The following is a 17,033-nucleotide window of genomic DNA, read 5'->3' as shown; positions in this document are numbered from 1 at the left end:
GGTTGCACGGGGGTAAACTCTATTCGCTGGCGAGCAGCCTAGTCTAACATGGGCTCTGGAATCAGACAGAAGGGGGTCCAAATCCTGGTTCTGCGATCAGGACCGTGTGACCTAGGCCATATAATGTGGGCACATCTTGCCATGCACATATAATGGACATCTGTGATTTTTACCTGCTGAGTCCTCCTTTTTCTAGAAACAACCAACCTGTTATCACTGTGTGATTCAGGCAGGCTGAAACAAATCACTCAGTTCCAGGGGTGGGTGGGAGCCCAGGAGCTGGGCTGGCCAATCACATCTGTATCCGCTTGGCTACAGTGATTGGCTCAGGAACGAGCACATGACCTGGCTCAGCCCAGTGAGATTTAGCACTAGGAATTTGCTGGAATTATAGCCACAACCCTTTGATTCAAGATTCTAAAATCCGAAAGGCTTAAAAACCTAAGGCTTTTGGGCACCTGGGTGGCTCAGTCAGCTAAGCGTCTGCCTTCGGCTCAGGTTATGATCCCGGGGTCCTGGGATGGAGCCCTGGGTCGGGCTCCCTGTTTGGCAAGGAACCTACTTCTCCCTCTGCCTGCCACTCCCCCTGCTTGTGCTCTCTCTCTCTCAAATAAATAAATAAATAAATAAATAAATAAATAAATAAAATCTTAAAAAAAACAAAAAACAAAAAAACCTAAGACTTTTTTTTTTGGTAAGTTCGATATTCAAATTTATTTGGTAACAAAACATGACTTAACTGATGTGATACTATTAATAATAGTCTTTAATTAATCCCACTTAGTATGAATATTCAAACTTTTTGCTCTGGATATATGTATGTATTTGATGAGAACCCTACTGGGCGTGTTATGTAATATATAATATATGTATCATATTATCCTTCTAATATCAAAACAAATGACCACATTATGAAACACATCTGGGCCCCAAGAGCTTTAGATAACTTGTACAGATTTCCTGTCTTTGCACACACTGTTCCCTCTGCCTGGAAAGTTCAGCACCCCTCCCCTCATCTTCCTCAACTGATAAATTCTTCATTATTCTGTATGCCCCATCTTAAATGTCCTCTCCTCTGTGAAGCATTCCCTGACTCTCTTCAGCATAATTAGCCATGTCTTCATCTGGGTTCTTACGGTGCTTGATCCACACACCTTACACTATAGAACTGTTCACACCACATTTAAGGTCCTCTCTCTGTGCACCTTTGCCGCCCCCCCCACCCCCCACCCCATGGGCTCCTGAAAGGGGACCAGTCTTTGCATCTTCAGTTTTGGATACAAAGCCCTAGGGACAGCAGGGCATCTCACCTCTACAAATTCCCAAAGAGAGGGGAAAATGGGCAGAAATGTCACAGAATCGTTGAAAGTACATTAATCCAGTTCTGTAAGTTGAGACACAGAAGTTTCAGTTCTAATCAATTTTGTGATGCTGCAAATCCCCATTTTCCATTGATATAGAAAAGTAAAATAAAGAAAACTCGCTTTAGAATCGGCTGACTGGCACATTAACCAACACAAGTGACTGAGAGGGCTACCCGCCGGCCCCATCACTAACGAGTCAGGGCTGCTTGAGCGTGCAAGTCAAGCTACACCTCTGGGGAAAGGTGCAGGGCTCCAATACACATTTGCCACATGGGATGAAGAGTTTACCCTCCAAATGGATCCATTTACAGGAGACAGGAGCAATGACCGGGAAGAAGGAGCCCGTGGCTGGATAGGAAGGATATATCCTTCTTCGCAGCTGGGCAAAGCCGTCTCTGTTGAGGTTAATGAGAGCTATACTATGAAATATGAAAGTCAGAGGCCATGTAAGTACTTATTTTAACTCAATAAAAATATGTGGACTTTTCTGTGTGTGTGTGTGTGTGTCTTTCTACTTCAGTGTGCTTTCTTTCTCAGGAATAAAAGCCAAAATAATTGAGTGTTATTTGGCTTAACCATTATGGTGTGTATCTAGCTTTAAGCCTTGGCTTAGAATTCCGTTAATCATCAACATGCTTCATGATTAGAGGGCTCCCTTCATCCAACAATCCCAAGTGCTTACTCAGAGTTCTTAGATGTTTTCAGTGGCATTTGGGATTTCGCTTCCCTTTGAATGGGTTTTCCAGAGCATTTAGAGGACATGGTTCCAAAGGAGCTGCCTCCAGGGTCCTCACTGGGTCTTCACCACCTGCCTGAGCCTCACAGGGAAGATTCCTGGAGTGGTTTCACTAGTGGGTCCCCCGGCAAGACTCTGCTGCACCTCTCGTCTCTGAAGGGTGTCCTCCTCAGGCTTGATGCAGGTTTTCGGCTCCAGTCTGACACGAAGGCTCAATAAATGTGTGCCATACACACACACCTGGTGTTCAGTGCAGAGCTCCACAGGACAAAACTGGATGTAGGAATGGTTTCCCCCCCTCGGAGTGCTTACAGGCACACTGGGAGACCAGATGTTCATGGGGGAAACTTGTACGAGAACAAACGAGATCAAACCCGGGTCCAAGGCTTGATGTTATAGAATGTGCCAAAGCAGATGGGGTTCCAGGACCAGAGATGGTGTGCGAGGGTGTCCTGGAAGAGGTGGGACCGAAATGGGCAGCAAGGGGGAGGTGTGATGAAACCGACACAGCCCCACATCTAGACCCTGTTTTTCTGCTCCATTTCCGGGGGCAAGAATGCTAGAGTGTGAGGTCAGGATCTTCATCTGATTGGCTCACTCACTGATACACGCCAACCCCTGAGAACAGTGCCCGGCACACAGTAGGCTCTCAATGAATGAAGTGTTGATGAATGCAGTGGAGGCCTGGGGTACCCTCTCTTTCCCTATTGTCCCCACCACCTTCCAACAGACTCAGATGGTTGATGTACAAATCTAACCATCACTCGGCGTCAGCATACTTGGGGAACAAACTATACAGCCGAGGTCTCTTACAAGTAGCTTTGAACACATTCAACGTATCTGGTTTAACTGTTGCTGCCATAAAGACAGAAAGCCACAACCACTGTCTTTCAAGTTACCCCCAAGCCTTCACTCGCCCAAGCTCCCAGATGCGACAACAAGGCCCAGCATGCTTCTGTTGCTTCTAGACCATTTGCCCTCCAGCTCTGGGCTGAGCAACTGTGTGGTCTTAAGCAAGCCACATAACCTCTAAAAGATTCATTTTCCCTCTATGTGAAATTAGTGGGTTGGACTACATTATCTCTAAGGTTCCTTCCCAAATAGTGATTCAAAAGACTGGAATTTGGTATTTAACACCACTTTTTGGCTCTCGGGAAGACAGATTGTTTTTCATTCGAGCCCCAGATCCACCCTTCTGCTGAGAAAACCACAGTGACCTCCTGGCCCCCTCCTTCACCAGCTGGGAAGGTGTGGCCAACTTGTTCCAACGTTAAGGTATTCTGCGTTTGCTCCTTCTCCTTTTGCAACTGCCCATCCCTGTCTTCCCATTGTCAAGCACCCTAGATCTTTTCTTCTCCTCTCCCTTCCCCTCAGGCCCTTGACTCCTTAAGATTTGGTTAAAGAATCTGGGGCCACATTTTGGATCCTCGACTGTCAGCCTCCCCTCTGTAGGACCACCTACTTCTCTTTGTTCTCGCGCACGCTCCCCCAACTCCATTTTCGTCCCCTCTCATTTTATCCCTTTATGTTCTGCTTCAGTGTGACAAATACCTCCTCGTGGCCTCACACCATTCCTCTGGCCTGACTGAAAAACCCTGCTCCACTAGGCTTGAGAGATCAGATGTTTTTACGGCAAGGACAGCTACCATGCATTGAGCATCTGCCATACACCAAGAACTTTCTGAAAATTACCTCCTCGATCTTTACTAAAACTCTATAATGTTGCCATATTCCTCAACATTTTAAAGATGAAAAAATGAGGGCACCTGGGTGGCTCAGTCAGTTAAGTGTCTGCCTTTGGCTCAGGTCATGATCCCAGGGTCCTGGGATAGAGCCCCACATCAGGCTCCTTGCTCAGCGGGGAGTCTGCTTCTCCCCTTCCCTCTGCCCACCCGCCCCACTGCTTGTTCTCTCCCTCTCTCTCTGTCAAATAAATAAAAAAAATATTTTTTAGGGGCGCCTGGGTGGCTCAGATGGTTGAGCGTCTGCCTTCGGCTCAGGTCATGATTCCAGGGTCCTGGGATCGAACCCCACGTCGGGCTCCTGGCTCAGCAGGGAGCCTGCTTCTTCCTCTCCCTCTGTCTCCCCCCCCGCTCATGCTCTCTCTCTCTCTCTCTGTATCTCTGTGTCTCAAATGAATAAATAAAATCTTTAAAAAAAATATATATATTTTTTAAAAAAGATGAAAAAATGATGTTTAGGGAAGTCAGCCTGCCCAAGTGAATACAAGCAGGACCAGAGATTCAAGCTCAGGCCTATGTGTCTCCAAGCCCATGCGCGGGTCTTCTCGTATTCTGCTAAAGACATTAACCCTGTTCAGCGGTTTGTGCTATCATTTGTAGTTTAGTGGTCACTCTTAGATTCAGAGAATTTTTAAAGTTGGAACATATTTAAGAAATCATTTAGCTTTAGTGACTTCTAATAGAGCCTAAGAAATACAAGAACATACCCACACAGCAGGAAGGAATGATACAATTACATGGAAGAATGCACGCATTTTATATACATCTATAATAAAAATGTAAGTGTATCTTTACAAGCTTCCATGGAACATTTACAAAAATTGGTGTATTTGGCGACAAAGAAAACCTCGAGCCTTTTTCTACGGCTAAAATTGTCTTGTGTACAATATATCCCTGAGCTGCATTATCTTCCACCACACATACTTGATGTTCTAGCCAAAAGAAAAACAAAATCATTTGCCACAGTCTAAGTATGCCCTTATCTTTCCCAACTGAAAACCTTTCTTTACTAATACTGTGTCTGAGACTTGAGATGGCTTCCTCCACTATCTGTGTATGGAACTCCTAAACATTTTTCAATCCCATCTTGAATGTTATTTTCTCCATATGGCTGTCCCTAATCCTCACAATAGGGTGTGATGTGTTTATTAGAGTAATTTATATCTTAGCTTTAACTAACCTACTTGTTGGTGTCCACCTTTAGAGGACAGATGCAGGGTAGCGGGTCTCACTTCTTCACACCACAGTGCTTAGCACAAACCTTATACACAAAATAGCACTCAATATACAGTTTTCAATTTATTTGAGAGTTGTGTATTTTGCCTTGGTGCAAAGTAGAAATTTAAAAAATGGTAGATGGGCAGATTTTAGTGCATTCTAATACAAAGTACTTGGTCTTTTACATCAATGCCTCATTCTGTCCCTTAAATATGGCTGGGTTGAATTTTAGCATTCTTTCTGTCAGTTCATATTAACTTTCTAAGCTAAAGTAAATAAATTTATGAATATGCTGAATCAGGAAATATGGATTTTTTTAAGTAAAAAAATATTTTTAAAGGAGAAGTGCCTAATTGAGTATGCATGCCAACAACACAGTGCAAGAGGAAAAGAAAACACCCGCTAGAGCATTCGTTTTGAGACTAAATAGATTTTTCCATTTATTTTGTGACTTTCTATTAAAGCACCCAATAATTTCTTGCAAGCAAATTTTCTCAAAAAGTGTCAAATAAAATTTTGTTTCAGCCTCTCATGACCTGCCAAGCACAATTAATCACTTTTCTCTAATGTAGCTGAGCTGCTTAATAACATTAGCCACACAGAAGGAAAGGAAAGTTAAAGAAAGGTGCTAAATTTATCCTTTGCATTTGTACAGATCCTAACAGTTCTGCAAAGCATTTTGTTGACGTTATCTTATTAATATTCCTCATCTGCCATCGAGATGAATATTATTATTATTATCATCCCCATTTTATAGATGAGGAAATAGAAGTCTAGAAAGGTTATTTGCCCTATCTTAGGAGAAATGAAAAAGGAAGGAAAGAAGAAAGGATAAAAATATGTCTTACAAAGGGTAAAGACAGCAGCCAGAGCGGAGACATTTGTTTTTCTCTTTTCCAAAATGCCATTCAAAAGGCAGAAAAGATGCACATGTTACAACAACTATAAAACAAGAAAGCATACAATCAGCAGATAAATTTTTTGAGGAATTTGTGGATATTAGAAAATTTATGTTGGCAAGAGACCACTGCAGAAGAAATCACTAAAATAGACTATTGCAGAGATGGAAAAATTCTAAACTCCGAAACCACAGGTACAAAGACTGTCCATATACTAGGCCATAATGTAAGTTTCAGTAAATTTCAAAAAGTCAACCTCACAGATACCACATTTTCTGACTGTGGTACAATCAAGTTAGAAATGAACTTGGGCCATAATTCTGAAAATATAATTAAATAAAGCATGGGTCAGAGAAAATATCACAATGACAATTTTTTAAACTACTTAAAGCCAAATAATAATAATAATAATACTATATATCAAAACTTAAGGGATGCAACAGAAGTGGTATTTTAAGAAAAAGTTACCATCTTTAATGTTCATATTTGAACAGATTAAAGGCTGAAAATCAATGGGCTATACATAAATTTACAAAGTTGATAAAGTTAAAGAAAAAAAAACAAGAAGACCAGATGAATCCATCCAAAGAAAGTAGAAGGAAAAAGAAGAGCAGAACTGAATGGGATAGAAAGCAGAGAGCTTCAATGCAGAGGATCAACAAAGCCAAAAGTTGGCTTTTCATAAAGACTAATAAAACTGACAGACTGCTGGTGAGAATGGTCAATAAAATGGAATGGGGAGAGAAAAAAGGATGTCTGTAGCAGCTCTAGATACACCTCTAGGTGCTACAGACAGTGGAAAGATAATCAGAGATTTAACATTAATCTATTTAATAAAAACAGAAATATATCAAAACCAAGTTGGATCTATCTCTGGAATGCAAGGATGGTTTAACATTATATAATCTATCTCTGAAATTTATCACACTGACAGAGTATAGAAGGAAAACAGTATGTTCCTCTCAATAGACAGAGATAATGCATTATATAAAATTCAATAACTATTCATGATTAAGAAATAAATCACTTAGCAGACCATAAATAGAAAACGGTTTATCAATGTGATAAAGTGTATCACCAAACACTTGCAGCTAACTTCATTTTTTTCCAGCTAACTTCATTTTTTTTTGTAGAAAGCATCTTTTTTAAAAAAAATTTAAAATCAGTTTAAGCTAGCTTCATTTTTAATGGCAAAGTGGTAGAAGCATTCCCTTTAAATAAGGAACAAAATAACACTGCCTCTGAAGGTCCTCACCAGAGTAATAAGAATTGTTTTTTTTTTTTTTTAATGTATAAGAATTGGAAAAAGGAAAAACTCAAAAGGGTCATTATTCACAGTTGATATATGATTATGTACTTAGAAATCATAAAAGTTCCTATAGATAATTGATTTAAATTAATGTGAGTTTAGCAAATCTTTTGGACATAAGATCATTTGTGTTTCTAAGCATTAGCAAAGCAAAAAATTAATTTAAAAATATAAACAAACTCTGGAAAACAGTGTGGGGGTTCCTCAAAAAGTTAAAAAGAGAGCTACCCTACCACCCAGCAATTGCACTACTGGGTATTTACCCAAACGAGACAAGTGTAGTGATCCGAAGGGGGACCTGCACCCCAATGTTTATAGCAGCAATGTCCACAATAGCCAAACTATGGAAAGAGCCTAGATGTCCATCGACAGATGAATGGGTAAAGAAGATGTGGTATATATATACATGGAATATTACTCAGCCATCAAAAAATGAAATCTTGCTATCTGCAATGATGTGGATGGAATTAGAGGGCACTATGTTTAGCGAAGTAAGTCAGTCAGAGAAAGACAAATACCATATGATTTCACTCCTATGTGGAATTTAAGAAACAAAACAGAGAATCATAGGGGAAGGGAAGGAAAAATAAAATAAGACGAAAACAGAGAGGGAGGCAAACCATAAGAGACCCTTAACTATAAGAAACAAACTGAGGGTTGCTGGAGGGGAGCTGGGTGGAAGGGATGGGGTAACTGGGTGATGGACATAAAGGAGGGCATGTGATGTAATGAACACTGGGTGCTATATACAACTCATGAATCACTGAACTTTATCTCTGAAACTAATAATACAGTATGTTAATTAATTGAACTTAAATAAAATAAAATAAAATTTAATAAAAAATAAACATAATTTACAATAGCAGATGATAACAAGATAGCTAGGAATACATCTAAAATTAAAGACATGCAAGACCTTTATGTAGAAAATTGTACAATTTCACTGAAAAACTTCAAAGAAAACCTAAATAAATGTAAAGCTTCTAGTATATTCATGGATAGAATGGCTCAATATTGGAATGTTAGTGCTCTCATATTGATTTATAGATTCTATACAATTCTGATAAAAATTCCTAAAGGATTTTTTCAAGGGAAATTGGTAAGTTCAAATTCACAAAGAAGAGCAAATGTCTAAAAACAGCTAACAGCTAACAACTCCCAAAGAGTAAGTAGAGAGATTTCAATAAATGGTCCTGCAACAATTGATTACCAGTATGCGGAAGAAATGAAGTTAGGTCCATTATTCGTATTATTCACATATTCTTCATACGAAAAAAAACAATTCTAAGTGTATCAGAGACATAAATGTGAAAGGCAAAACCAATAATTTTATAAATGAACATGTAGTATCTCTATAAGCTTGGGATTGATAATTTCTTAAGTAAGACATTCAAAGTGTTAACATAAAGTAACTTAAATTCAAACACACTAAAACTGAGGACTTCTGTTTATCAATAGATACTACAAAATTTTAAATTCAAGGCACAAACTGGAAAATATTACATGGAATAACAAACAAAGGATTCATATTCAAAATATACAAAGAACTACAAGTCAGCAGTGAAAAAGTGAAGAACCACATCTAAAATCAGGAAATAGACATGAACAGGTATCTCGGGGAGAAGAAACATGGATAGTTTGTGCACATGTAAATATCACACTATAGTAATCGTTGTTAATCAGAGAAACGTCAACTAACAACACTAATAACATGTTATACCGACAAAAATTAATCTGTCTGATGATACCAAATATTGACAAGGAGATAAGATAATTGAGAACACTTAAACAGGGCTAGTGGAAGTGAAACCTGATAGCCACTTTAGAAATCAATTTAACATTATCTTGGAGAATTAAACAAACACATACTCTATGACCCACTAATTCAACTCCTAGGTTGAATCTTTCATATACGTGGGAATAGACATGCTCCAAATGACTCACAGCAGCATTGTTTATAACAGAAAACAAGCCAACCTAGAAAGAACTCAAATATCTATCAACAGGAGAAAAGATAGTTTATCACAGAGAATGCTGTGTAGCAGTAAAAATGAATGAATGCTATATGCATCCTTGTGTTGAATAAAAAATCAAGTTGAATAAAGGAAAACAAGATACCATGTTTATATAACTCAAAATGAAATAATATATTCTTAGAGAAATATATATATATATGTATATATATATATATATATATATATATGATAAAATTATTTTTAAAAAGGGCAAGGAAATGACAACCATCTTCTATCTGGGAGAGAAGAGAGGAGGACAGACCTGGGCGCTAGCATATAGTACTGGGCATATTTTACGTCTTTAGTTGGGTGGTAAGTCCACAGGTGTTTGTTTTATTATTTTGTTTCATAACTTGCTTATATAGTATATATATTTTCCTACATATATTAAATATTACACTTTTTTTAGAAATAGAAGAGAAAGTAAAACAAGTACTCAAAAACCACCTCTTCATAAAAGGGCTGACTATATGACAGTTCAACAGACCTTCAAGAAAAGGCTAATTCCTCTGTTACTTAAACTGTTTCAAAGCACACTAAAAGATGAGAAACTTTTGAATTTATTTTACAAAACTAGCAAAACCCTTGTCTAGCACAATAAAGGAGAGCCATGAACAATAGTACTCATTTAAAAAAACCCAAATTCAAAATAAAATATTCACAAATCAAATCTAATAGTGAATTTAATGAATAAATCACCATGACTAAGATAGTTCCAAGAATGCAAAGAGAGTCCAATATTAAGAAATGTACTAATATAATTCACTTTTTTAAATTTATTTTTTAATTCAATTAGTCAAGGTATAGTACATCACTGTTTTTTTTATATAATGTTCAATGATTCATCAGTCAGTATAATTCACTTTTTAAGTAGATTAAAGGAAAATACCACATTAGCACTTTGTGAAGGCAGACAATGTTTGCTCAAATTGAACAACACTGCTGATAAAAACTTAGGAAATTGTCACTGGATAAATTTGATCTACCTAAAACATCTGGCAGGCATCACACTTAGTGATGACAGAGTAGAAACTTTCCCATTTACATCTGGAAGATGAGAATGTTCACTTTCATTGCTCTGATTTAACACTGGGTACTGGAAGTCCTAGCAATTGCAAGAAGACAAGAAGTAGAAACAGGAAGTACCAGGTATCAGAAAAGAAGAAGCAGAATTGTCATTATTTGCAAGTTGTAGGCCTATACACACAGAGGCAGATACAGGTAGGCATACACACACATCTGTATGTAGTCATATACACACACGTGTGTAGGCATATATCCACATGTGCATATGGTCATATACACACATATGTATGTAGCCATATACGCACATACACTCATAGACACACATGCACATATGCACACACCCTTGTGCTTAGAAATGTGTAGATATGGTTCCAGGAGAACAAATGCCAAGTTGTTAACGATGGTTTCATCTGGGGAGGGAGGAAGGATTGGGAAGGGAGTGAGGGTAAAGAGGAACCTTTAAGTTTTTATTCTTTGCATTTCTTGAATTTGTTTCTATAACAACCATAGCTTTCCTAATTTAGAAGAAAAACAATTCAAAATGTTGGAAGTCATACAGCTGGACATGGTAGACCCAAGGCTCAAACTCCGTTCTTGCATTATCGAGTTAGCTCCACATAGTTGGTAGTTCATTTTGGACATCAGAAAGCAAAAGAAAGGTCGAGCCACTGAGAATTGTGCACAAAGAATCAGTCACTAAGGGCATTGATTGCATGGATCCTTCATTTCTATTTGCCACAAATAAACTAAATAGACTAAAATCTATTAGTACGGAAAAAACTAAATAGACTAAAATCATGGCTAGCTTAAGGCTACCACTACTTACAAAGCAACTCTACAATGATTATTTAATTTATTTTAATCCTTAAACAATTTCAATAATGTATGACCATGAAAATATCGCACAATAGTAATCTAAATGGCATGTCATAAAACATAAAATTAATCTTAAGACTGTAGATACGTAATTTCTGGAACTTTCAAAGGCACAAAGAAAAACTCCAACCCTAGGGATCCGGGGACAAGCCTTTTCCTGCCACATCCCCGCACAACGTATGCTTCTGTAATCTGAACCAAGCATTGTTTCCAGAACATGTCATGTTCTTTCTAATTTCTGGGGCTCTGTAGATGTTTTCCCTCTGCCTGGAATGTCCTCCCTCCCTCTTTTCCCACTTAAAATGCCTACCCATCTGTGAAGAAAAGAGTTAACACATCAGACCTGAGTGCTCGCCTTTTAAAAAGACCTGCCTAACAAGGCCACTGACTGGTGTCTGGGAATGGATTTGGGGAGGGTTCCCACCATTCCCAGGACTGGTGAAAGTGGCTCCCTGTGCCCACATTGTACTAACAATATGTTTATGCTGAACACCCTGCTTGCCTTCTGGAAATCTGTACTGTTGGGACACGGCAGGCAGAAGGTGCCTATGTGGCCAGCCTCCCACAAAAACCGTAGGTGCCGAGTCTCTAACAAGCATCCTGGTTGACAACATTTCACACATGTTGCCACAACTCATCGCTAGGGGAATCAAGTGTGCCCTGCATGACTCCATTCGGAGAGGACCCCTGGAATGTCGCGCCTGGCTGCCCCCAGACTTCACCCAAGCACCTTGCTCTGTAGCCTTTCACTATAATAAATCACAGCTGTGAGTGCAACTATGCGCCGAGTTACTCAATCACTGTGCATCACTGAACCTGGGGATTGTCTTGAAGAGCCCGGATACACAACCCTTCGAGTCTCAGTTCAAATATGACACTGTTTGTGGCATTTCTTTTCACTTCGTTAGGCAGATTTCACTGCTCCTTTGCCTCTCTGTCTCCGCTCTTGCAGTTACAGAGGATTTCGTATTGCATGATCATTAACTGTTTGCACTCTGTGCCCTTTTTCGAGGGGAAGCTCATCAAAGACAAAGACCTTCTCTTTTTCACCTTCCTTTCCTGAGCGTCTAGCTGGTACACCCTGGCAGCATGTGCAATAGTAACCATGTGAGCGCCAGTAAGTGCTGCTTACGATGCCTAGCACACCGAGCTAAGAGCTCTACACACACTATCACGTTCGATCCTTCCAACCACCTCTTGAAGTAGCTACTACTACTATCCTCCTGGTAAAAATAAAACCAGAGGGGTTACATCCCAGATGATATGCAATTTTCTCTTCACTTCGTTAGGCAGATTTCACTGCTCCTTTGCCTCTTTTAGGTTTTTAGGTTTTTGCAACAACCTAATTCTGAAAAATGGTTCAGAGAGCGTTTTGCGCATTTGGAGTAGATTTATATGATAAAGCATTAGAAATGGAGAAGTTGGGTCAAAGAGCTATTCTTATTTATTTTTAATGTCAAAAAATTAATCTTTTAAAAAAGTTTTTATATAAATCCCAGTCGGTTAACAGTGCAATATTAGTTTCAGGTGTACGATACAGCGAGTCCACACTTCCCTACAACACCCGGTGCTTGTCTCAACAAAAATTGAGATATTACTCACATACCATAAAATTTGCTCTTTAAAAAGGTACAATTCAGTGCTTTTTTAGTACAGTCACAAGATTGTGACCACAATCTGTACCCTTTACATTGATTTTTAATTTTAATTTTCAATGTTGATAGGTTTTGCCAAATTGTTTCATCAAAACTAACATAAACATCTTTTTGACCCACTTCTAGAACTGTTTTGATTTCCTCTCCCTCTGCCTCCTCACACATAACAGTATCTCATTGGCCTTATCTGAGGAGGTTAAGTCCAAAATCAGGAAAGAAAACGCACCCTTCCACTCCCACATACCATCCTGGGCGTCCAGCAAACAAACTGGATCCTGGCGTGTTTCGCACCCTGGCGAACGCACCAGAAGTCCAGCCTGACTTTACAGTCCTTTACATTCTTCGGGGGATGCACACAATCTCTCCAAGTGAACACTGCTTCTCTCCTAATTTTGACAAGGCCAAAGCTTTCTGGTGACCTTAATGTTCTTACGAGGTCATGAGAACCTAATGCTCCTGCAACTGGAAAATCAAGGAAAGAACAGTCCTTCCCTGTGTTTGTTCTCAAACCCATGCACCCACACCGTACCACGTTGTTTGTCCTTGGTTCACCGTTACCGGGGCCAACAGTGCCAGCAACAGGACGCCAAATAAGGCTTGCTTGGACTAACACCCCCTCCTCCCACCACCTGCTAGCCCCTGCTTATCTGCAGGGACTTCACACCCTAGAAAACGGACTCTGAGCTTCTCCCCAGAGCTCGCCGCCTGGCTTCCAGCCCCACGCTAAGCCACAGGCAGCTATAAGCAACACTAGGTGCACAACCCTCTCTTCCCCTTTTTTCCTTTTCCTCGTGTGTTTTTATGAACATCCAAAGGGAAGATAATTAAAACCTGCAAGAACACCGGCTGGCAGCGAAAAAGAAAATCTTGGTGACTCGGGGACGACGCCACATGTTTATGGGTGAGCCTTGTAAGTAACAGGGCTATAAAAAAAAAAGAGGCTCTTATAAATAAATGCCACATTCTTCAAAGCTCTATATAAACGGCATTCTTTTCAAGGAGGGAGGGGAGCTACTGGCATACTCATGGTCCTTCCTCATCATTTCATTTCCAGCAAGGGGAAAGGAATCCTAATTGTACAATTTCCTAGCGGCCCAGTAGTTATGCAGCCAAGGCTCCGCAAGTGACGGGTGCACGGGCGCGCGCATGCGCACACGCGCGCGCCCAAGCCAGGAGCCAGAGAAGAGGACCAGGCACCCGAGGGTCTGTATTTAGCGTGGCAGGGCAGAACAAAGGAGCAGGAGAGCAGGCATCTCGTCACCTCCCACTGGGTTTGCTGGCTACTAAGCACTCACACTTGAGCTCGAAAGACAGAAGTTGTGCCTTTCTCTCCAGAGTGCTGAGGGCTGGCTGAACAGCATCAAGATTTGGGTGAGCCAGTGTAATCCCCTTTCGTTTTTCATCTGCTTTGCCGATTGTAAAGAGAAACAGGGCCGCCCGCGCTCTGCATGTGACACAAAGCTTGAGGCACACACATTCCAGAGTGGCCTTCCCCGGGAGCCAGCTGTGCGCAGGTAACTGAAGCCTGCCCTTAGCCTTGCTGTTAATAAGAGTAATTGGCCCGCCACTGAGGGGCTGCTGGAGCGCTGTGATTTGCTCTGCACGGGGGTCTCCCCATACCATATGCGCAGGCAGCGGTGATAGAAATATTTTCCATATGAGCTCTCCTTTCACATGCTTAAGTGCTCCAGGCTGAGTTAGGCTGGCCCATTTGTCATTTACTCTACACAGTAAAAAATCAACAGGGAAGTTGCAAACCCTGGCTACAACTAGAGGGCAATGGTCTGCTTTCAGCTTTCCAGCATCGCAAACCCATTCAGTTCCTCCAGCTCCCATTCAAGCCCTCGGACGACCCCCCCCCGCCCCCCGCCCGCACCCCTCCACCCCACCCACACCTCCACCCCAGGCCCAGAGAATATCTGCAGAGCAGAGGACACGGGTAACTAATAGGCTCAAAGCCTGAAGCAAATGACCCGTTGCTGCACACCTCGGAGCCACATGTCTATTTTGAACCCACGGCTAGCCCTGCAGCCGGGCTTTGGGAGCATGCTCTTGCTTCCACTCAGAGAGAAGGGAAAGTCATTACGTGAAGCTTTCAGAGCCTGCTCCGTCCTGACAATGCTAACAAAAGGCAAAGCTGTGATGTGGTCCCTGGCCTTTTTAGGAGACAGTCTTTTCACTTGGCTTTTCAAGAGGAAGATGGATTCCAGAAAGAGACTGTTCTTCCATTCATTACTCGGGCCTCAGTCTTTGAGATCTTTCATCAGAATAAAGAGTACAAGGAGCGGATGAGGCAAATTTGCTGCAGCCTTATTTGCAGGTGAGGGTGGATACACCTAAATGCTTCCTCTCCAGACCACATGGTCCCCCCTTCCAGTCTCTTTGCCTGCATTAAGAACTGGCTCCCAGAGCATCTATGATGTTCAGAAATGTATCCAGCAAACATATGAGCTAGACCCATAAGAATAAATCACCTTCAAGGGCCTTAAACATGCCTCCCTGCCTTAGTAGCTCTGGGCATATTCTAGCCCTGTCATGTATCACCATCCCGCTACAAACCTATGACCCAAAGTTAAACACAGATTTTTCCAAGCACATCAAAGCAAAAGGGAGGAAAATGTGATGCAAAAGCAGTAAAGAAAAGCATTTCCTCTAGCATGCGTATCCTCTCTGCAACACTGGAGAAAAATTTTCAAAAGGTAACAGTCCCTATCGGAATCTGACACGCACATTTATTTTTCTGCAATGGCAGAAGGAGAAATGTGCACGCTCCAGGCATCTGTCACCGAGGCCATGCCAACTCCCCAGTGTGGCAACTGTACAGACAACCTCAGAATGAGCTTTTAGAAATGACGGGATTCTTCAAGAAGAAAAGAAGTCTTTCTGTAAGAAAAGGCAAAGCAAGCCTGAAAACGCAATATAAAGCATTACTCTTCGCACACCATAAAAAAACCCGTTCCCTGATCCCTCTTGGTAGATAGAAAAGGAAATATAGTGCTGACAAAAATACAACTTCTGACAAGATATTTTATTTGGCTTACCTCTCCCCCAGGTCTTGCTAACACTGCTGTTTGAACGTGGAGCAATGTTAATATCAGGTAGCTGACAAACATTATTACCCAAAGTTAGAACTACCCTAGAGGAGAACTCCGTCTGCCAAGTGCTAACAGCTAGCAGATGCACTTGTGTCTCGGGATTCCAGCCCTGGAGTTCCGCTAGGCACCGCGCTGGTTCCCTCTGCTCTCCCTCACGGTACTACCCGGAGCTCCGAGCTCAGCCTCTGCTCTGAAGAAAACTGGTAAGCTGATCTCTTCATGTAATAACTTCTCCCGGCTGGGGGAGGGGACAGGAGCCAGCTGGGAGCTGGGGGGCTGCCTTGAACAGAAAGCAGAAAGGGGAGGGACAGAAATCAATGTGGAGTTCTGCATCTGGTCTCATTCATGAAAAGGGCTCCAAGGTAAGCGCTCCGCATGCAGGGGGAAGACCCCTGCTTCATCAGGAGGCAGTGAACTGCAGCAGGATGAGCTCCAGGCTCGGAGCTGGGAGACCTGGGGCCTTCCTAGGCCAGGATCTGCCGCTGACAAGCTGTCTGCCCGGGGACGCTGCCAACCCATTCTGGGCTTCAGTTGGTTTTCTCGCAGCTATGGTCAAGGGCCGGGTAGATGACCTCTGGGTTCCCTTTCAGTTCTGACTTGAAGGCTGTAGAACTCCGGGCAGTCAAAGGCTGCGTTATCAAGGGCAGCCTCGAAGGGGAAAGAAATCACAAGGGTGCTGTGTGTTTATGCACTGATCATGTGGGCATGCATGGATGGGGACCGAAGAAGCCGCTCTATCCCCCCTCTTGCTGTCTCCCTGGGTCAGTGTGCCTAACCAAGGGCTTGAGGAATTCTTGCAGATGATGTAAAAAATAAATGATTAGTGGGAGCAAGTGAAGCCCGGGTGCTAGATGGCGCTGGCGCAGTGCACTGAAAAGCAGGATGGTTTTCAAGAAATACCTCTGGGTAGAATCAGTTGACCATCAACGTGGGGCTTGGGGACATAGGGAACACGGGAGTGGGCCAGGAAGTGGGTCCTGCAAAAGCCTACAGTCTACTTGAGATGCACCCTAAGTGGCCACCTCTTATTATGAAATAGCAGGGCCCATTGTCTAAAATAGGTGGAGAACCCACCAAGTATTAGATTCTGCTTAGGAT

General features: G+C 41.7%; 1 protein-coding gene across 1 annotated transcript in view; it reads right to left on the bottom strand.

Moving 5' to 3' along the window:
• Positions 1-16,111, bottom strand: part of LOC116640673 (thrombospondin type-1 domain-containing protein 4-like) — a 197,133-nt gene extending 181,022 nt beyond the window's left edge. Inside the window, exon 1 of the mRNA XM_032417818.1 lies at positions 15,882-16,111. Within this exon, the coding sequence (XP_032273709.1) occupies positions 15,882-15,953 (72 nt within the window). The 5' untranslated portion in view covers positions 15,954-16,111. The remainder of the gene's footprint in view (positions 1-15,881) is intronic.
• Between the last annotated feature and the right edge of the window lie 922 nt (positions 16,112-17,033).

The sequence above is a fragment of the Phoca vitulina genome, unplaced genomic scaffold (genome assembly GCF_004348235.1).
Source record: "Phoca vitulina isolate PV1807 unplaced genomic scaffold, GSC_HSeal_1.0 scaffold20, whole genome shotgun sequence".
NCBI lineage: Eukaryota > Metazoa > Chordata > Mammalia > Carnivora > Phocidae > Phoca > Phoca vitulina.
Note: the sequence above shows the minus strand (reverse complement) of the source record. Positions and strands in the feature narration are given on the sequence as shown.